The 15,463-nt window shown below is 39.4% G+C and overlaps 1 protein-coding gene across 2 annotated transcripts in view; it reads left to right on the top strand.

Annotated features, from left to right (window-relative positions):
• The window catches only part of LOC124625776 (peregrin), a 260,021-nt gene extending 253,018 nt beyond the window's left edge, over positions 1–7,003 (top strand). For both annotated transcript variants that reach the window (XM_047149217.1, XM_047149216.1), the window contains exon 21: positions 3,075–7,003. In XM_047149217.1, the coding sequence (XP_047005173.1) occupies positions 3,075–3,270 (196 nt within the window). In that variant the 3' untranslated portion in view covers positions 3,271–7,003. The remainder of the gene's footprint in view (positions 1–3,074) is intronic.
• The last annotated feature ends 8,460 nt before the right edge of the window (positions 7,004–15,463 follow it).

The following is a 15,463-nucleotide window of genomic DNA, read 5'->3' as shown; positions in this document are numbered from 1 at the left end:
TATCATTTTCTGGATTAGAGTGATTTGTATGTACTGATGATTCAGTCATTTCCCATTCTTCATGATCGACTAAATCTACCACACACTCATCCAAGCTAGCAAGTGTAGAGCCTGAATTAACAGCTACATCTGAACCTTTGGTTTTATTCCAATATTCTAAATCTTACTTGTGTACCTGAGATTTGTTCTTGCACTGCATTGAACTTCTGCTCAGTTAATTCTTTTATTTTCCACATCTCTAAATTGCTCATTCACTTCATTATGAACTAAATTGCACTGTTTTGTTATCTTACAGTTTAACTCCCCTGTTAAGTTGGAAAGTGTCATGTGCAATTCCAATATTTTACTCTGAATTTCTCGTTTTCGCTTGAGTGATTCATTGTAGTGCTGTTCAAGTGTGATATTTGTTTGCTAAAATGTTGTGTTTGTTGCTTTTATTGCATTTTTATTTGTGATTTTTTAATCTATATACTAAAAGTTAACTCTTCTATGCCAGTACTTAATTGTCAACTAAATGTCTTAAACTGTTGCTCCATGCTTTTTGTCATCTCAGGCATACAATATCTACAATATTACGTGTTTAATTAAACCTAGTTTAATACTATAATAACACCAACCATGATACTGCAGATCACCCGCAGCTCTGCTTATAAAACCAGTTGCTATTTATTCCACAACACAAATACTATCCCCCAAAAATAAAAAATAAAAAACTAGTCAACTCGTATATTATACAGCTCACTAGAATCTCACCACGACGTGATGCCAGCGGGAAACTGGATCAGTGCATTGGTCGGACTGCATTGCTGACACCGCTGTAGGTTGTCGAGTCACTGCTGAAATCCACAATGAATGCTGTAGAGTCATCACAGGATCAATAAAATTGAGGCCCATCATACTCATAGTTGAAATTCTTCCCACTTGTGAACTAGTTAGCTTCTTCTCTGTTGTATTGGTAGTTGAAGACTGTAATAATTGTTAATTAACTACTCAAAACAGTGCTATCAATTGCTTCTGCACTGCAGTGTAATCGTGGCTGTTGACTCCATTGTTAAGGACAGCAGGTATCAACTCCAGCAAACCTGCATACAAAAGTTACTAGTCTTCTTCAGCAGTACAGATTTCTGGTTATTATCCTTATTCTTCATCAGTTTTATTTACTCTCCATGGTACTTGTTGTGGGTTATTGTCACTGGCCACCACATGAGATGTTCTGTTGCTTCTTTATCATGATATAGATGACTGGCAAGATAAAGTCTGCTCAGTAGGTACAATTTCCGATAAGTACAATTTCCTGTTGTCCAATTTTGCTCACTTGGTTATTTCTTCACATTTGCCAATATGTCTCAGTCAAGCTTTGTTCTTTGAAGTGCTGCAATTATTATTGGAAGCTAAGAGTACAACCCAACATCCAAAATCTCATAAACAACATGTAATATATTCTGCTCTCAGTTACAGATATTATGCATAACTATCTTGGCCCATTATTCAAAACATCAAAAATATGTCATTAAGAGCTAGTCCAAAAGAGTCTCTCTTAGTTATTAGATACCAATTGAATATACAGATAGGAGTTTTCCTCGTGTACCATGATGTCATTGGGGTTGTCACAGCCATTCTTCTTCGAGGCCTCGGATCATATCTCCAGGAAAAACTGAGGTAACAAGAAGAACAGGAAACGAAAAATTGTTGCAAGTATGAAGAACATGTTTGGAAAACAAAAAATAAATATTGACTGTTGACAGATCAATGGATGATGAAAACAAATGTTGAAAAGAAGCAGTAAATAATAGGAGAATTGATGTGCATGAAGCAATGTTGAAGAGCTACAAAGATTGGGGAACAAGAATGAAGAAAATTAAAGATATAGAAAAGGTACAGAAACCAGTTGATAAGTGAAGAAGCATTGTTATAAAAATGCGTTTTTCAAAGAAGTAAATACTGTGTCCTAATTTTCTAAAGAAATCTAGATGGCTTTTCCCATTACTTTTAAAAATCAAAAGTTGTATCTCTCTCTCTCTCTCTCTCTCTCTCTCTCTCTCTCTCTCTCTGCCTCCTCCCCCCCCCCCCCCCCCCTCTCCCTCCTTTTTCCACAGAAAATGGTACTGCACAGCTAGACTTCAAAGTTTTTTCTAGTTTTATATATACGTTTGTGCCAAATAGGAGCATGTTAGTATTATTATAATAAGGCAATAAATGGGTGAGAGTTGGCTGGTTAAGTGGACAATGGAAACCAGAGTTTTTTTTAAAAAAAATGCTCTTGACCATTCTTTCCTAATGAGCCAGTATTTAGTCGAAATTTTTTAAGTCCAAATTTTGCATCTTTGATTGGTCCTGTCTGTGTTATGCCACCATCTGCCTGTATTTGTATGCTGGTTTCACTCTTTGCTCATACAGTGAATTATACTAAAGCTGCTTGTTCTTTTATGTTCCAAACTTGTAACAAACCATTGGTGTTTGCACTGTCATGACTGACAACTACTAAGGGCAGAGCATTTCACTACCTGCTTTATAGTTCTCTAAATATCACAGCAACAACCTGGAAGAAAACAATTAAAATTGAGGAGTAGTAAATTTGAAATATTGACCCAGTCCTTAGCTTTGAGAATATTATGTGGAGACCTCATGACCAGTTCTCTTGGAATCCATGTTGGTTGTTGCATGGAAATTCATTCATTACATATAAACACTGAATATGTTCTGAAAATCTGCTACATATATTAATTAGTGAACTAAATGGACAGTGACAGGTAAACTGTTCTTTTTAGAAATCATATATATGTTCATATTGGAATTGTCATTATAAGTGAAGTGAAAACTGTCTTTATAGACTCTGTTCTTCATAAAACTTTTAGTAATGAAAGTTGCTTGCTACAATGTTCATTAACACCAAATAAAAGCAAAGAATTATGTATGTTACAATTATCATTTATAATTACAGTTAGTCATATAGCAAGTCTCTCTCTGGCAGGTAGGTTTAAAAATAATTATTTGAGCTACAGTATTTATTGTAAACAATTTAAATCAGTGTTATAAATAATGTTTGAAAATATTGAAAAGGTTTCTTTTTGTAGGCAGTGGTTGCCGAGAAATAAACTGGAACCACTGGGTCTAACGCTTGAAATGGATCAAGCAAAATTAACAGAATCTCGCAAACCAGCCGACCGTAAAGCAGTACGTAAGGCTTATGATGATGCAACACTGCATCGTCGACAGGTAGCTTCTGGACTCGGACCTAATGAGGAGGGCGTCTTCATGCGAGAGAATTGACACATGCCACCAGCTGCTGGTTAGATCATTGGAGCCAGCACTAGTGACTTCGATGCTGTGTTGTGATGAACAGCAAAACTGCCAGTTGGCAGATATCTTGTCTTCCTAAGTATGTTGATGAGCACAAATACAATTCAAACTTAATAAGTGATAACTTAGTAGAAAAACGAATATGTGTCTCATTCATTTTTATGTGCTGCCACTGGACAGGCTGTATATGGCACAATGAATCAGGCACATAGAGCTGCTCTTAAAGTACATATATCTGCATTCATTGTTCTCCGTATATTTGAGAACTGTAAAAGGGGGTATGTACATATTTTTCCTAGTTTTCTTTCCCCTTTCTGATGCATCATCAGGATTCTGTAAGTTTTACTGTTTCAGTGTCAGCTTTGTCCATAATAGTTTAAGTCCTAAGAATAGTATATGTTGATCTTTTAATTTTTTCAGTAGTTTAACATGATGGACAAAATGAAGTTTAATTTTAGTAATGTCATGTCATGTAGTAACATGGCGCATCAAACAGGTTGTCTGTAAGCTGATAAGTTCAGAAACTCTGTGGCTTTTAAACCAAATATAATGGCTTAGTCATGTCAGCATATCTATCTTGAGGTGTGTTTTAACATTTACATTGTTCATTGACTGTATTCAAGACAAAACACTTCTATGCTTTCCTCCTGGTAAACCATTTAAGTCTTTCCACATGTGCTTCTCTCTCTGCCAGTTGTATTAATTTTCTTTACAGAACCAGTTGTTCAGAAATAGTCACTTCTGTAATGAGAACATCTAATGGCAATGTAGCTTTTGATTATGTTGCTATGTAGTGAAGTATTGTAGCTGTCACTGTCCATTTCATATTAATCTACCAATGAGGCTCAAGTACCTTAGGTTATTCTGAGCATGGACCATGCAACAAAATGCACAAACACCAATAGTCTAGTCGCTGTATATTTTTATTGTCGGAACCAAATGCTTTTAATAGAAATCTATCAGTTTGTGCTAGGTTGTACTGTTTGTATGGTAGAAGTATATACCCTCATTATGTATACATCACTGTGTTCAACATTTGTATCTCAAAGAGAATACATGCTTAATGAAATAATATATGATAACTGCATTCCGTGGTTAAAGGACAACTACCCGTATTATCAGTGCAGCCATTGGACTATTTTTACGAATAAAATTTTTTAATGTAGAATGCACATTTCATTCTTTATTTCAATCTGTGCAAATGTTCTCAAGGAATGCAAAAGTAATATTTGTAACTGTACTATAATAAACTTTCATTGTATTTTAGTAACAAGTTTTCTGGTAAATTCTGTATTTCTTCAGTGTTTTGGTGAACTCTTTATTTCTTTCTTCAGAATTGGAGGTACTCTAGACAAGACATGCAGCATCGTGTGAAAAAGTGTAGTGGACCATAAATCTGTTGAGCCATATAAAAAGCTTAACTGCATGATCCCCACCCCCACCCCACACTCACACACACACACAAGGTGCCAATCATGTTGCTATAATGTGCAGCTTTTGTAGGTTTTCTACAAATGTCTATGATGTCTAGATAAGGTTCTTTAAAATATTAGCATATTATATGGCATTTACTCGTTACTGTTTCTTCAAAGTTTTAGACTATAACAGTAGTGAATATGTATTAGCATATTCACAATAATGAATAAATCACATATTAAAATACTCTGAGCAATAAATTATGCTGGAGAGCCACATGTATGATCTGGGGAATAATTCATTTTGTACTGTTTGTCATTAAGATACTCAGCAAGTTGCAAACAAAAGGACCACTATGATGTGTAATAGTTTTATTAAATATGAGCACTGAGTGAATGTGTTTCTAATCAGCCAGAATGTAACAGTTTTATAGTCGAAGTGAATTTATCATTGCCTAGTTTACGAAAAGGATTACTTGAAGTGATATTATATTCTGTATGAGTATAGTAATGTTGTGCATGATAAGTGGCTGAGCTTTCAGAGATATATTTAAGATGTACTAGATATAACAATTTTGTAGAGTGTTTCTACCTGCAAACACCAAATGCTTACAATATGGAAATGAAGCATTCTCACTTATCAGTGTCTTATGTTACTACATCTGTGAATGAATTAGTTATAGTGAAAATGGCTTAAGCGGCAATGTGTTATTTTGGTCACGCAATGCTTCTTTCTCTACAAGAATTAAAAAAAAAATACAACCATTTCATCTTTGTTGTAACAGAGGAACAATATTTTTAAAACATTTAGAGTAATAAAAATCTCTCTATTTCAAATTCTTAGTTCTAAAGAATAATGCTGTCCCTACCACAGTCTGCTGTTACTTCAATATGCTGAAAAATGTTATATTCAAATATTTGAAATTGTTGTGTGGGCTCTGATGAAGAACCCAAGTTCAGTTGTTGATCTGTGCGAATTGATGTGCAAAATACTTCCTCTGTAAGGTGAGTTGTTGTTTTTTGCCTGTACCATTTTTTTATACTCAAGGCTTCTGTGCTTAAATTATTCATGATGATAAATTAATTTACAGTACATCTGGAGTCACATTCACCTATCATATTTGATTGCGGATGTTTAGTATTGTCAAATGCATATTTTTGTTCTTTGATTGTTTTGGAGTAAAATTGAATTATGATATGATATTAAATGCCTGTGCTAGAAAAAGTTTATTGATATTAACAACAGTTATATAATGTGTGAAATTTCAAATAATATAGTTATGTGGTTATATGAACAAATAAATTTTAGTGAGAAGGTTAAATGCAAGCTTATTTGCAAGGAGCATGTCTCCTCTGCACTGAATGACAACATAGTTGCAACTTTATTGGCAAAGTAAAAGAGACTTCCCATGAATTAAATGTGATGGTTGATATTCAGTTACTTCATCTGTAGTTTTGTACTTATGACAGTCAGCAAAATAAGTGGGCACATCAGTTTCATAAACAAAGGTGGTGCCTTCTCCTTAAAATCTCCATTATACTACTAAAGATTTGTTTTATATTCTTATAGAAGTTTATTTTTGTGATGTAATCTTAATTCAGCTCTGTGATTAAACAAGGTAGTCCATTGGTAAGGCACTGGATTCACATTCACGAGGTTGATTATTCAAATCCCCATCCTGCCATCCGTATTGGTATTTTCTGAGGTTCCCCTACATTGCTTAAGGTGGCCATTCCTACACTGTCCCATTGGGCACAGCTGCACAGGAGTGCCCATCATCTCACATGTTGACATGCATAGTTTACCCGCCAGGTGGTGTTAGTACACATATTGTGCACATGTGTGAGTGACTTAACCATCCCTGCCCCATGGCCATGTGGTGCAGTACTAACACTTCCAGCCTAAAGAATTGTGTTGGCTGGTTGGCATTAAGTTAATCAGTTTAACTGTAGTTGGATGTCATATAACTAGAGAATGGGCCATCTCGAAGTTTTGAAGTATCATACTGGAAGTTTTCTTTAATAAACTTGCCGAACTGTTGTATAAGAAAGAGACTTGGTTGAAGAAAAAAATTAATTCCCTTGCTCTCTTGAAAACAACGCTGACCAGTCAAAGGTGTTGTATATTGGTGAAATAGGTACCAAAATTCAACTACCACAGACTGAGATCGCGATACTCATAACATAAACACTTATGTTAATTCAACAGTTATGAGAAGGAAAGTTGCTATTCACTATATAGCGGGGATGCTGAGTCGCAGATAGGCACAACAAAAGTATTTTCACACTTAAAGCTTTTGGCCAATGGCCTTTGTTAACAATACACACACACACACAAACACAACACACACACACAACTGCAGTCTCAGGCAATTGAAACCACACTGCGAGCAGCAGCACCACTGCATGATGGGAGTGGCAACTGGGTGGGGGGAAAGGAGGTGGCTGGGGCAGGGAGGGGGAGCGACAGTATGGTGAGTGTGGCGGACAGTGAAGTGCTGCAGGTTGGGCAGCAGGCTGGGGAGAGGTGGGGACAGGGAGGGGGGGGGGGGGGGGGGGGAGTAGTGGAAAAGGAAAGAAATAGAGAGAAATAAATAAAATAAAATAAATACGTAAAAAAAGACTAGGTGTGGTGGTAGAATCACAGCTGTGTAGTGCTGGAATGGGAGCAGGGAAGGGGCTGGATGGGTGAGGACAGCGACGAATGAAGGTTGAGGCCAGGAGGGTTACAGGAACATAGGATGTAGTGCAGGGAAAGTTCCCACCTGTGTAATTCAGAAAAGCTGGTGTTGATGGGAAGAATCCATATGGTACAGGCTGAAGCAGTCATTGAAATGAAAGATATCATGTTTGACTGCGTGTTCAGCAACAGGGTGGTCCACTTGTTTCTTGGCCACTGTTTGTCGGGAGCCATTCATGCAGACAGACAGCTTGTTGGTTGTCATGCCTACATAGAATGCAGCTTAGCTTGTAGACCACATGACTGGTTTCAGAGGTAGCCCTGCCTTTGATGGGATAGGTGACGCTAGTGACCGGACTGGAGTAGGTGGTGATGGTTCGAGGATGTATAGGATAGGTCTTACATCTAGGTCTATTAAAGGGGTATGAGCCATGAGGTAAGGGATTGGAGCAGGGGTTGTGTAAGGATAGACATTTATATTGTGTAGGTTCAGTGGACGGCAGAATACCACTGTGGGAGGGGTGGGAAGGATAGTAGGTAGGACATTACTCATTTTAGGGCACGACGAGAGGTAATCAAAACCCTGGCAGGGAATGTAATTCAGTTGCTCCAGTCCTGGGTGGTACTGAGTTATGAGGGGAATGCTCCTTTGTGGCCGGACGGTTGTGCTTTGGGAGGTGGTGGGAGACTGGAAAAATAAGGCATGGAAGATTTGTTTTTGTACAAGCTTGGGAGGATAATTAGAGTCAGTGAAGGCTTGAGACCCTCGGTATATTTCGAGACGGACTGCAGTGACGACCACTGATGGCTAGGCTGTATGGAAGGAACTTCTTATTATGGAATGGGTGGCAGCTGTCGAAGTGGAAGTATTGCTGGTGGTTGGTAGGTTTGATATGGACAGAGATAATGATGTAGCTGTCTTTGAGGTGGAGGTTAACATCTAGGAAGGTGGTTTGTTGGCTTGAGTAGGACCAGGTGAAGCAGATGGGGGAGAAGTTATTGAGGTTCTGGAGGAATGTGGATAGGGTGTCCTCACCTTCGATCCAGATAGCAAAGATATCATCAGTGAATCTGAGCTAGGTGAGGGGTTTAGGATTCTGGGTGTTTAGGAAGGATTCCTCTAGATGGTCCATGAATAGGTTGGCACAGGATGGTGCCATGTGGCTGCCCTTATCTGTAGCCCAGATTTATTTGTAGGTAATGCCTTCAAAGGAGACGTAATTGTGAGTGAGGATATAGTTGGTCATGGCAACAACTAGGAAGGAGGTTGTTGGTTTGGAATCCGTCAGGCATTGGGAAAGGTAGTGTTCAATAGTGGTAAGGCGACTGGCATGGAGCTTCCTGGGTTGTTAGGTTTACGGGCTTTAGGAAGCATGAAGAAGGTAGGAGTGCAGGGAGTGGTAGGGGAGAGTAGAGAGATGGACGCCAGGGAGAGGTTCTGGGATGGGCCTAAGGATTTGAGTAGTGACTGGAGATTCTGCTGGATTACTGGAATGGGGTCACTGTGGCAAGATTTGTAGGTGGAAGTATCTGACAGCTGGCAGAGTCCTTCCACCAAGCACCCTCGCAGTTCAGAACAACAGTGGTGGAGCCTTTTTCTGCAGGTAGGATTACAATGTCGGGATCAGTTTTTAGATGGTGAACTGTGGTTCTTTCTGCGGATGTAAGGTTAGTCTGCATGTTGAGGGATTTGAGGAATGATGGTGAGGCAAAGTTTGAGGTTAAGAAACTCTGGAAAGTTAACAGGGTGTGGTTTGGGGGCTGTGGGGGTGGATCACGGTTGGATGGAGAAGTGAACTGAGTCAGGCAGATCTTTGGTTGACTCAGATGGGTAGGGATGGTGGTGAAAAAGTGTTTCCGCTGTAGGGACTGGGAGAAAGAGAGAAGGTCTTTAACAAGTCCTGCATGATTGAATTTGAGAGTGGGACAAAAGGTGAGGCCTTTGGAAAGGACCGATATTTCTGTGGAGCTAAGGCTTCTGGAGGAAAGGTTCATGCCTGTATTGTGGGTCTGTTTAGGTTCTTGATTCTGTGTGGTGGTGGGAGGAAGTTTTGGAGGCTGGGTAAGTGTAGTAAGTCTGCGAGACAGGGTTTGTCAGCTATGAGGGAGTGTGGGGGAGGTTTCGAGGTTGTTGTAGGGGTGATGGACAATGGCACTCCAAGATGATAGTAGGAAGTGAGCAAGATGGAGAGCTTTTTGAGGTGGCATCGTGCATGTTGCTCAAGTTCCTGCAGGGCAAGAGTTTCAATGTGTGTTAGTGGTTTCCGGAATTTGGGATTGCATTACTGCAAGGAGGTTTGGGCTTTATTGGTTTGGTTTTGCAGGACTATGTTGGCGAGGGCTAAGGATTGGTGGAATTTGAACAGGTGGAGGTCATTGTGGAATGACTGGTGGCAGCCAGAGATGCTTAATTTGATGGTAAGGCCATTAGGGGGGATTCCACAAGCCAAGCAACAACGCAGGAACAGTATGTGGGACTGGGATCTGGCTAGGGATACGGAGACTTTTCTGTATGTGAAAATATACGAAATGGATCAAATGAGTACAAAAGGGGGAAACAAGATGAAATCCGAGCGAGTCGATGATAGTGAAATGCGAAAACCCGCTAAATTGGTGAGAAGTCACAAGGATCAGCGAGAGGGAGAGAGAGAGAGAGAGAGAGAGAGAGAGAGAGAGGGAGGGAGGGAGAGTGTGTGTGTGTGTGTGTGTGTGTGTGTGTGTGTGTGTGTGTGTATTACTGTGGTTAGCAGGTCTGAGGGTGGATAAGTGTGAAGAAGTGGAATTAGTGGGTGCGAACTGGGATAGAACAGAGAAAGTGTCGGGGGTGGGGAGGGGTTCGTAGGATGGGATACAATATCGTGTGGCACTGGAAAGGTGCAGGAGTGAAAACGCAAAAATACTTGAAATGACACAAGAGCGAGGATCTCACTGAAGCCTTCACTGACCGTAATTATCCTCCTAACCTTGTTCAAAAACAAATCTGTGCCTTATCTTTCCAGTCTCCCACGACCTCCCAAAGCCCAACCGTCTGGCCACAGAGGAGCATTCCCCTCGTAATTCAGCACCACCCATGACTGGAGCAACTGTATTACATTCCCCACCAGGGTTTCGATTACCTCTCGTCGTGCCCTGAAATGAGAAATGTCCTGCCCACTATCCTTCCTACCCCTCCCACAGTGGTATTCAGCCGCCCACCGAACCTACACAGTTTCCTCTTCCATCTCTAAAACAACCCCTGCTCCCAACACCTTGCCTCATGGCTCATATCCGTGTAATAGACCTAGATGCAAGACCTGTCCCATACATCCTCCCACCACCACCAACTCCAGTCCGGTCACTAACATCACCTATCCCATCAATGGCAGGGCTACCTCTGAAACCAGTCACGTGGTCTATAAATTAAGCTCCATTCTATGTAGGCATGACATCCAACAAGCTGTCTGTCCACATGAATGGCCACCAACAAACTGCGGCCAAGAAACAAGTGGACCACCCTGTTGCTGAACACTTTGCCAAACATATCCTTCATTGCAATGACTGCTTCACAGCCTGTGCCATATGGCTCCTTCCCACCAACACCAGCTTTTCTGAATTACGCAGGTGGGAACTTTCCCTACAATACATCCTACATTCCTGTAACCCTCCTGGCCTCAACCTTCATTAGTCCATTAGTCGCTGTCCTCACTCATCCAGCCCCTTCTTTGTTCCCATTCCAGCACTACACAGCCATCATTCCACCACCACACCCAGTCTTTTTTTATGTATTTATTTTATTTTATTTATTTCTCTCTATTTCTTTCCTTTTCCGCTACTCCTCCCCCCCTCCACCTCTCCCCTGCCACCACCCTACCTGCAGCACTTCACCGTCTGACGTCCCCACCATAGTGTCCCACCCCCCTCCCTGCCCCAGCCTCCTCCTTCTCCCCCACCCAATCGCCACTCCCATCATGCACTGGCGCTGCTGCTCGCAGTGTGATTTCAATTGTCTGCAACTACAGTTGTGTGTGTGAGCTGCGTTTTGTGTGTGTGTGTGTGTGTGTGTGTGTGTGTGTGTATATTGTTGGCAAATGCCATTGGCTGAAAGCTTTAAGTGTGAAAATCTTTTTGTTGTATCTATCTGCGGCTCAGCATCTCTGCTATATGGTGAGTAGCAACTTTCCTTCTCATAGTATCGTTACATTCCGTTCTGGATTTTCCATTGTTTGATTTTTATCTACTTCAACCATTAACAAATTTTCATAACCTTGAGTGGATGTTAATTCTATTACGGAGCACAGAATTTGTAATATTAGGCTTTTGTGCCAATTCTCCTACAGTATAACATTGTCTCATTATTTCATGTCTTCTAGGTTGAGTACACAATAAAAATTCTTATATTCTCACATGTATTATTTATGCCTACTGGCCAAACTAAGTCTGTGACATATAATTGTAATAGTACACATCTCAGCATCAAGGTGAAATCGTTCATGATTACAAGCCTAGCCTATGCCCAATTTATTCTTGTTAGACAAACGTCACAAATAACAGTCTCACAATATTAATTCTTGGTATGCCACCTGGTGAAATTTTAATACTGTATCCCTATTAGGCAGAATGTTCATATATAGTTCTGTAGACCAGAACCAATAAAACAACTTCTGAGTGAGATTGTTATTACTTGCATTTATGCACTTATTTACATACTGTCAGGGAATTATTTTCATGTGCTTGTATAACTTAATGATAGCTTATGTTAAGCTAGTGGTCATATGCTAGTAATGGTTATGGGTTATGTAACTATTTATTTTCTCAAGCCTTAGATAAATGGCATATACAGGGTGTATCAAAAATAATCATCCAATTTTTAAAAAATCATAACTATTACGTTATTTGATATATATGCGTTGGAAAGAGCAAACTCTCAAGTTTTACATGGTTCCCGCTAGGTAGCACACTGGCATTTGGAACTTCGGGAATTTTTAAATCAAAGGATTACTAAACGATGGATCAATTGCACTGGACCAAATGTTTCAGCATTACAGTACTGGCCTCCAAGATTACATGACCTGACTGTATGTCGTTATTTCTTCTGTGGGTTTGTAAAAGACTATGTTTATGTGCCTCCATTACCCACAACAGTGAATGAAGTGAGACATTACATAACAGCAGCTATGCAAGCTGTAACTTAAGACATGTTCGCTGCAGTATGGGAACAATTTAAATACCACATTGATGTACGCCATTGCATCTCAAAGAGGCATACTGAACACCTACGAGAAGGTATGAAAAAACTTTCTGAGTTTCTCGTTCATCAAAAAACACAATTCATTGTATATGTTTATTAGTTTCAAAAATATAGATGTGCCAAATCGGATGATTATGTTAGATACACCCTGTATTATACACCACCAAAGCAAAGCACTTCTCTAACAATGCTTCATGCATAACTTCATGTTTGTTACCATGAGGGGAATAGATATAAAATCACCATTTGAATAATAATTTTAACACGGTTCATACTTCTAAATATCCTTGTTATAGGTGTACATGATGCCAATTATATTTAGACTCCACCTTTTAAAAGCAATAACTAATTATGTACATGGTCAGTGGGTAACAACGTACAACCAATGTTCTGAATGTACTAGTGCCCTATAAAAACTATTCTCTCTGAATTTGCATGATCTATAATGTTTGTACGATGCAACATACTAGATTAAGACAAGCACATGTTGTACAGCCAGGTTCCGAGTACCTTCCCCTAGTAGCTCCTAGTACAGAAGCATCTGAATAATACTTAATCATGGATTTGCTTCATTGCTGAGTGTAATGATGGCTAACGCTACCTCCAATTGGTCACTGTGGCCAGATGCCCGTGGTCCCCAATACAATTAATTGTACAGGGTGTATCAAAAAGGATCTTACAACTTTGGAATGATATAGAAGTTTTTTGGTCTAACTCACAGAATCAGTAGATTTGTTATTTTGTAGCAAGGAATTTCAAGTTTCACATAAAAGTGGTAAGTGTCATTCTAGTTCAGCGTGACTAACATTTGTGATGTGACGAACATCCCACTGGTAATAATTTTCTTCCCACACTCATTACAGCAAATTGGGCATAACTTGTGTAACAGCAGTGTAGATTCAATTTTTCAGATCAGATGAATTGTTTGGTGGGGGAGGAACATACACACAGTTTTTAATTAAATGCTTGAGAAAGAAACCCAGTGGTGTCAAGTCTGGGGAACGAGGTGGCTATGCAGTTGGCCCTTCATCAACACCCTGGGAAGCTATTATTGAGGAAATGTAGAACTTCCATGAGGAAATGAGGTGATGTGCCATCTTGCTGGTAGTAAACCATCTCATCTCATCATCTTCATTGATCTATACATTCTTAGGCTCTTTGAGAAATGGACAATATTTATGTGAATATAGATAGAAAAACTATTATTTTAAAATAAATGAGCTACAGTGGAGCAAAACACTGTCACTAGGCTTCAGTTTATGCGGAACCATGAGTTACAACTCCCAGGGGCATGAGTGGTGAATGCATGTCATCACTTGCTGTGGTGGGCGTGTTATTCCATGCAGCTGCTGTTGGTAGCTGTTATGGCGGCCTGTCAAGGAATAAAATTTAATGTATTTTACTTACGCTAGTATATACAGACCAGAGAGGAGGAGGAGCCTGGTGCTCATTGAAAAGTATATTGTATTAATGGTTAGTTTGATAATATATCCTTGAACTTACGGAACTCTGGTTATGAGTGCCTTACGTTTTCTGAGGAGAGAAATGAGCTCTTTTTCCAGCTAATGCACGGAATCTTCAGGGAAGAAGACCACAAGCATGGTGAAGAAGATTACTAACTGGGACTAAATAGCAGGACCAACCGTACAGGATAAAGTTATAGACGACTGTAGTATCCAGAAGATAATAGCAAACAAATCGACTCAAAAAATTGTGTGTTATTGTAGGAGGACATATGTAACTGATAGGTACAGGACACCCTCTCCATTTCCTAAATGTTTGCCAGTACTTTTCCTTCATCTTTCTTTCTTCTCATTCAACGCTTGCAACAGAAGAAGGAGTCATTGGATCCAAAAGCTTGCACATTTCCATACCTTTGTGTGTTTTCTCCCGCTGCCACTTGGTGAGTAAGTGGTTTTATTTTTCCTATTATATTATTTTTAATAGATGTTCACTCTCTCCCCATATGAAGTGCGAATGATGTTTGGATAGCAGTATGTGTTTAATATCATAATAATGTAACACCTGTTTGAACCCGTTACTTAAAAATCTACTGCTGTTATCAGACAGCAATCCTTTAAGCACTTGCCAACACACAAAGTAGTCGTGAGTTAAATTCAGAATTACACCCTGTGCCGCAGCCTTCTTTAATGTATTTAATTTCATTTGTGTAGATCGGCATACAAAGGAACTTGCCAGTAGCCTTCCTAAGATCCATACTATGAGTACTCACAGCTGCTTCTTGTGACACTAGAAGTTTAAAGAAATGTTCTTTACTTTTAATTTACTCTCATATCCCTCGATAACTCTGAGTTCAGAAAATATGGTGCTACATTCTAATAACAATTATTTTAATAATTTCCTGTCCACCTCATTTAATGGACTATCCTCATTATATTTGTTTTCTATCTCCTGCTTGATAGTATTGAAATGACCTATTAATTTCTGGTTTCAAAAGCAAGGTCATAGAAACAGACCCTTGAACTTAAGCATCTAGTGTAACCTGTGTCACGTCTTCTGAATCCGCAAATGAAACAATCATATCTTTGCCCTAATTTTGTAGGCTCACAGAAAGGTTACTGAAATCGAACACAGCTTTTCATTTTGGAAGTCAGTCAATACCCAGTAATGCAGAAAGATTTAAATGTGGTACATCTCTATCTACATCTACACGTTTACTCTGCAAATTACACTTAAGTGCCTGACAGAGGATTCGTCAAACCACCTTCACCATAATTCTCTGTTATTCCACTCTTGAACAGCATGCAGAAGAAACAAACACTTATATCTTTCCGTTGGAGCTCTGATTTCCTTTATTTTATTATGATGATTGTTTCTCCC

Source organism: Schistocerca americana, chromosome 8, assembly GCF_021461395.2.
Source record: "Schistocerca americana isolate TAMUIC-IGC-003095 chromosome 8, iqSchAmer2.1, whole genome shotgun sequence".
Taxonomy (NCBI): domain Eukaryota; kingdom Metazoa; phylum Arthropoda; class Insecta; order Orthoptera; family Acrididae; genus Schistocerca; species Schistocerca americana.
This window is presented reverse-complemented; position numbering and strand designations above follow the sequence as displayed.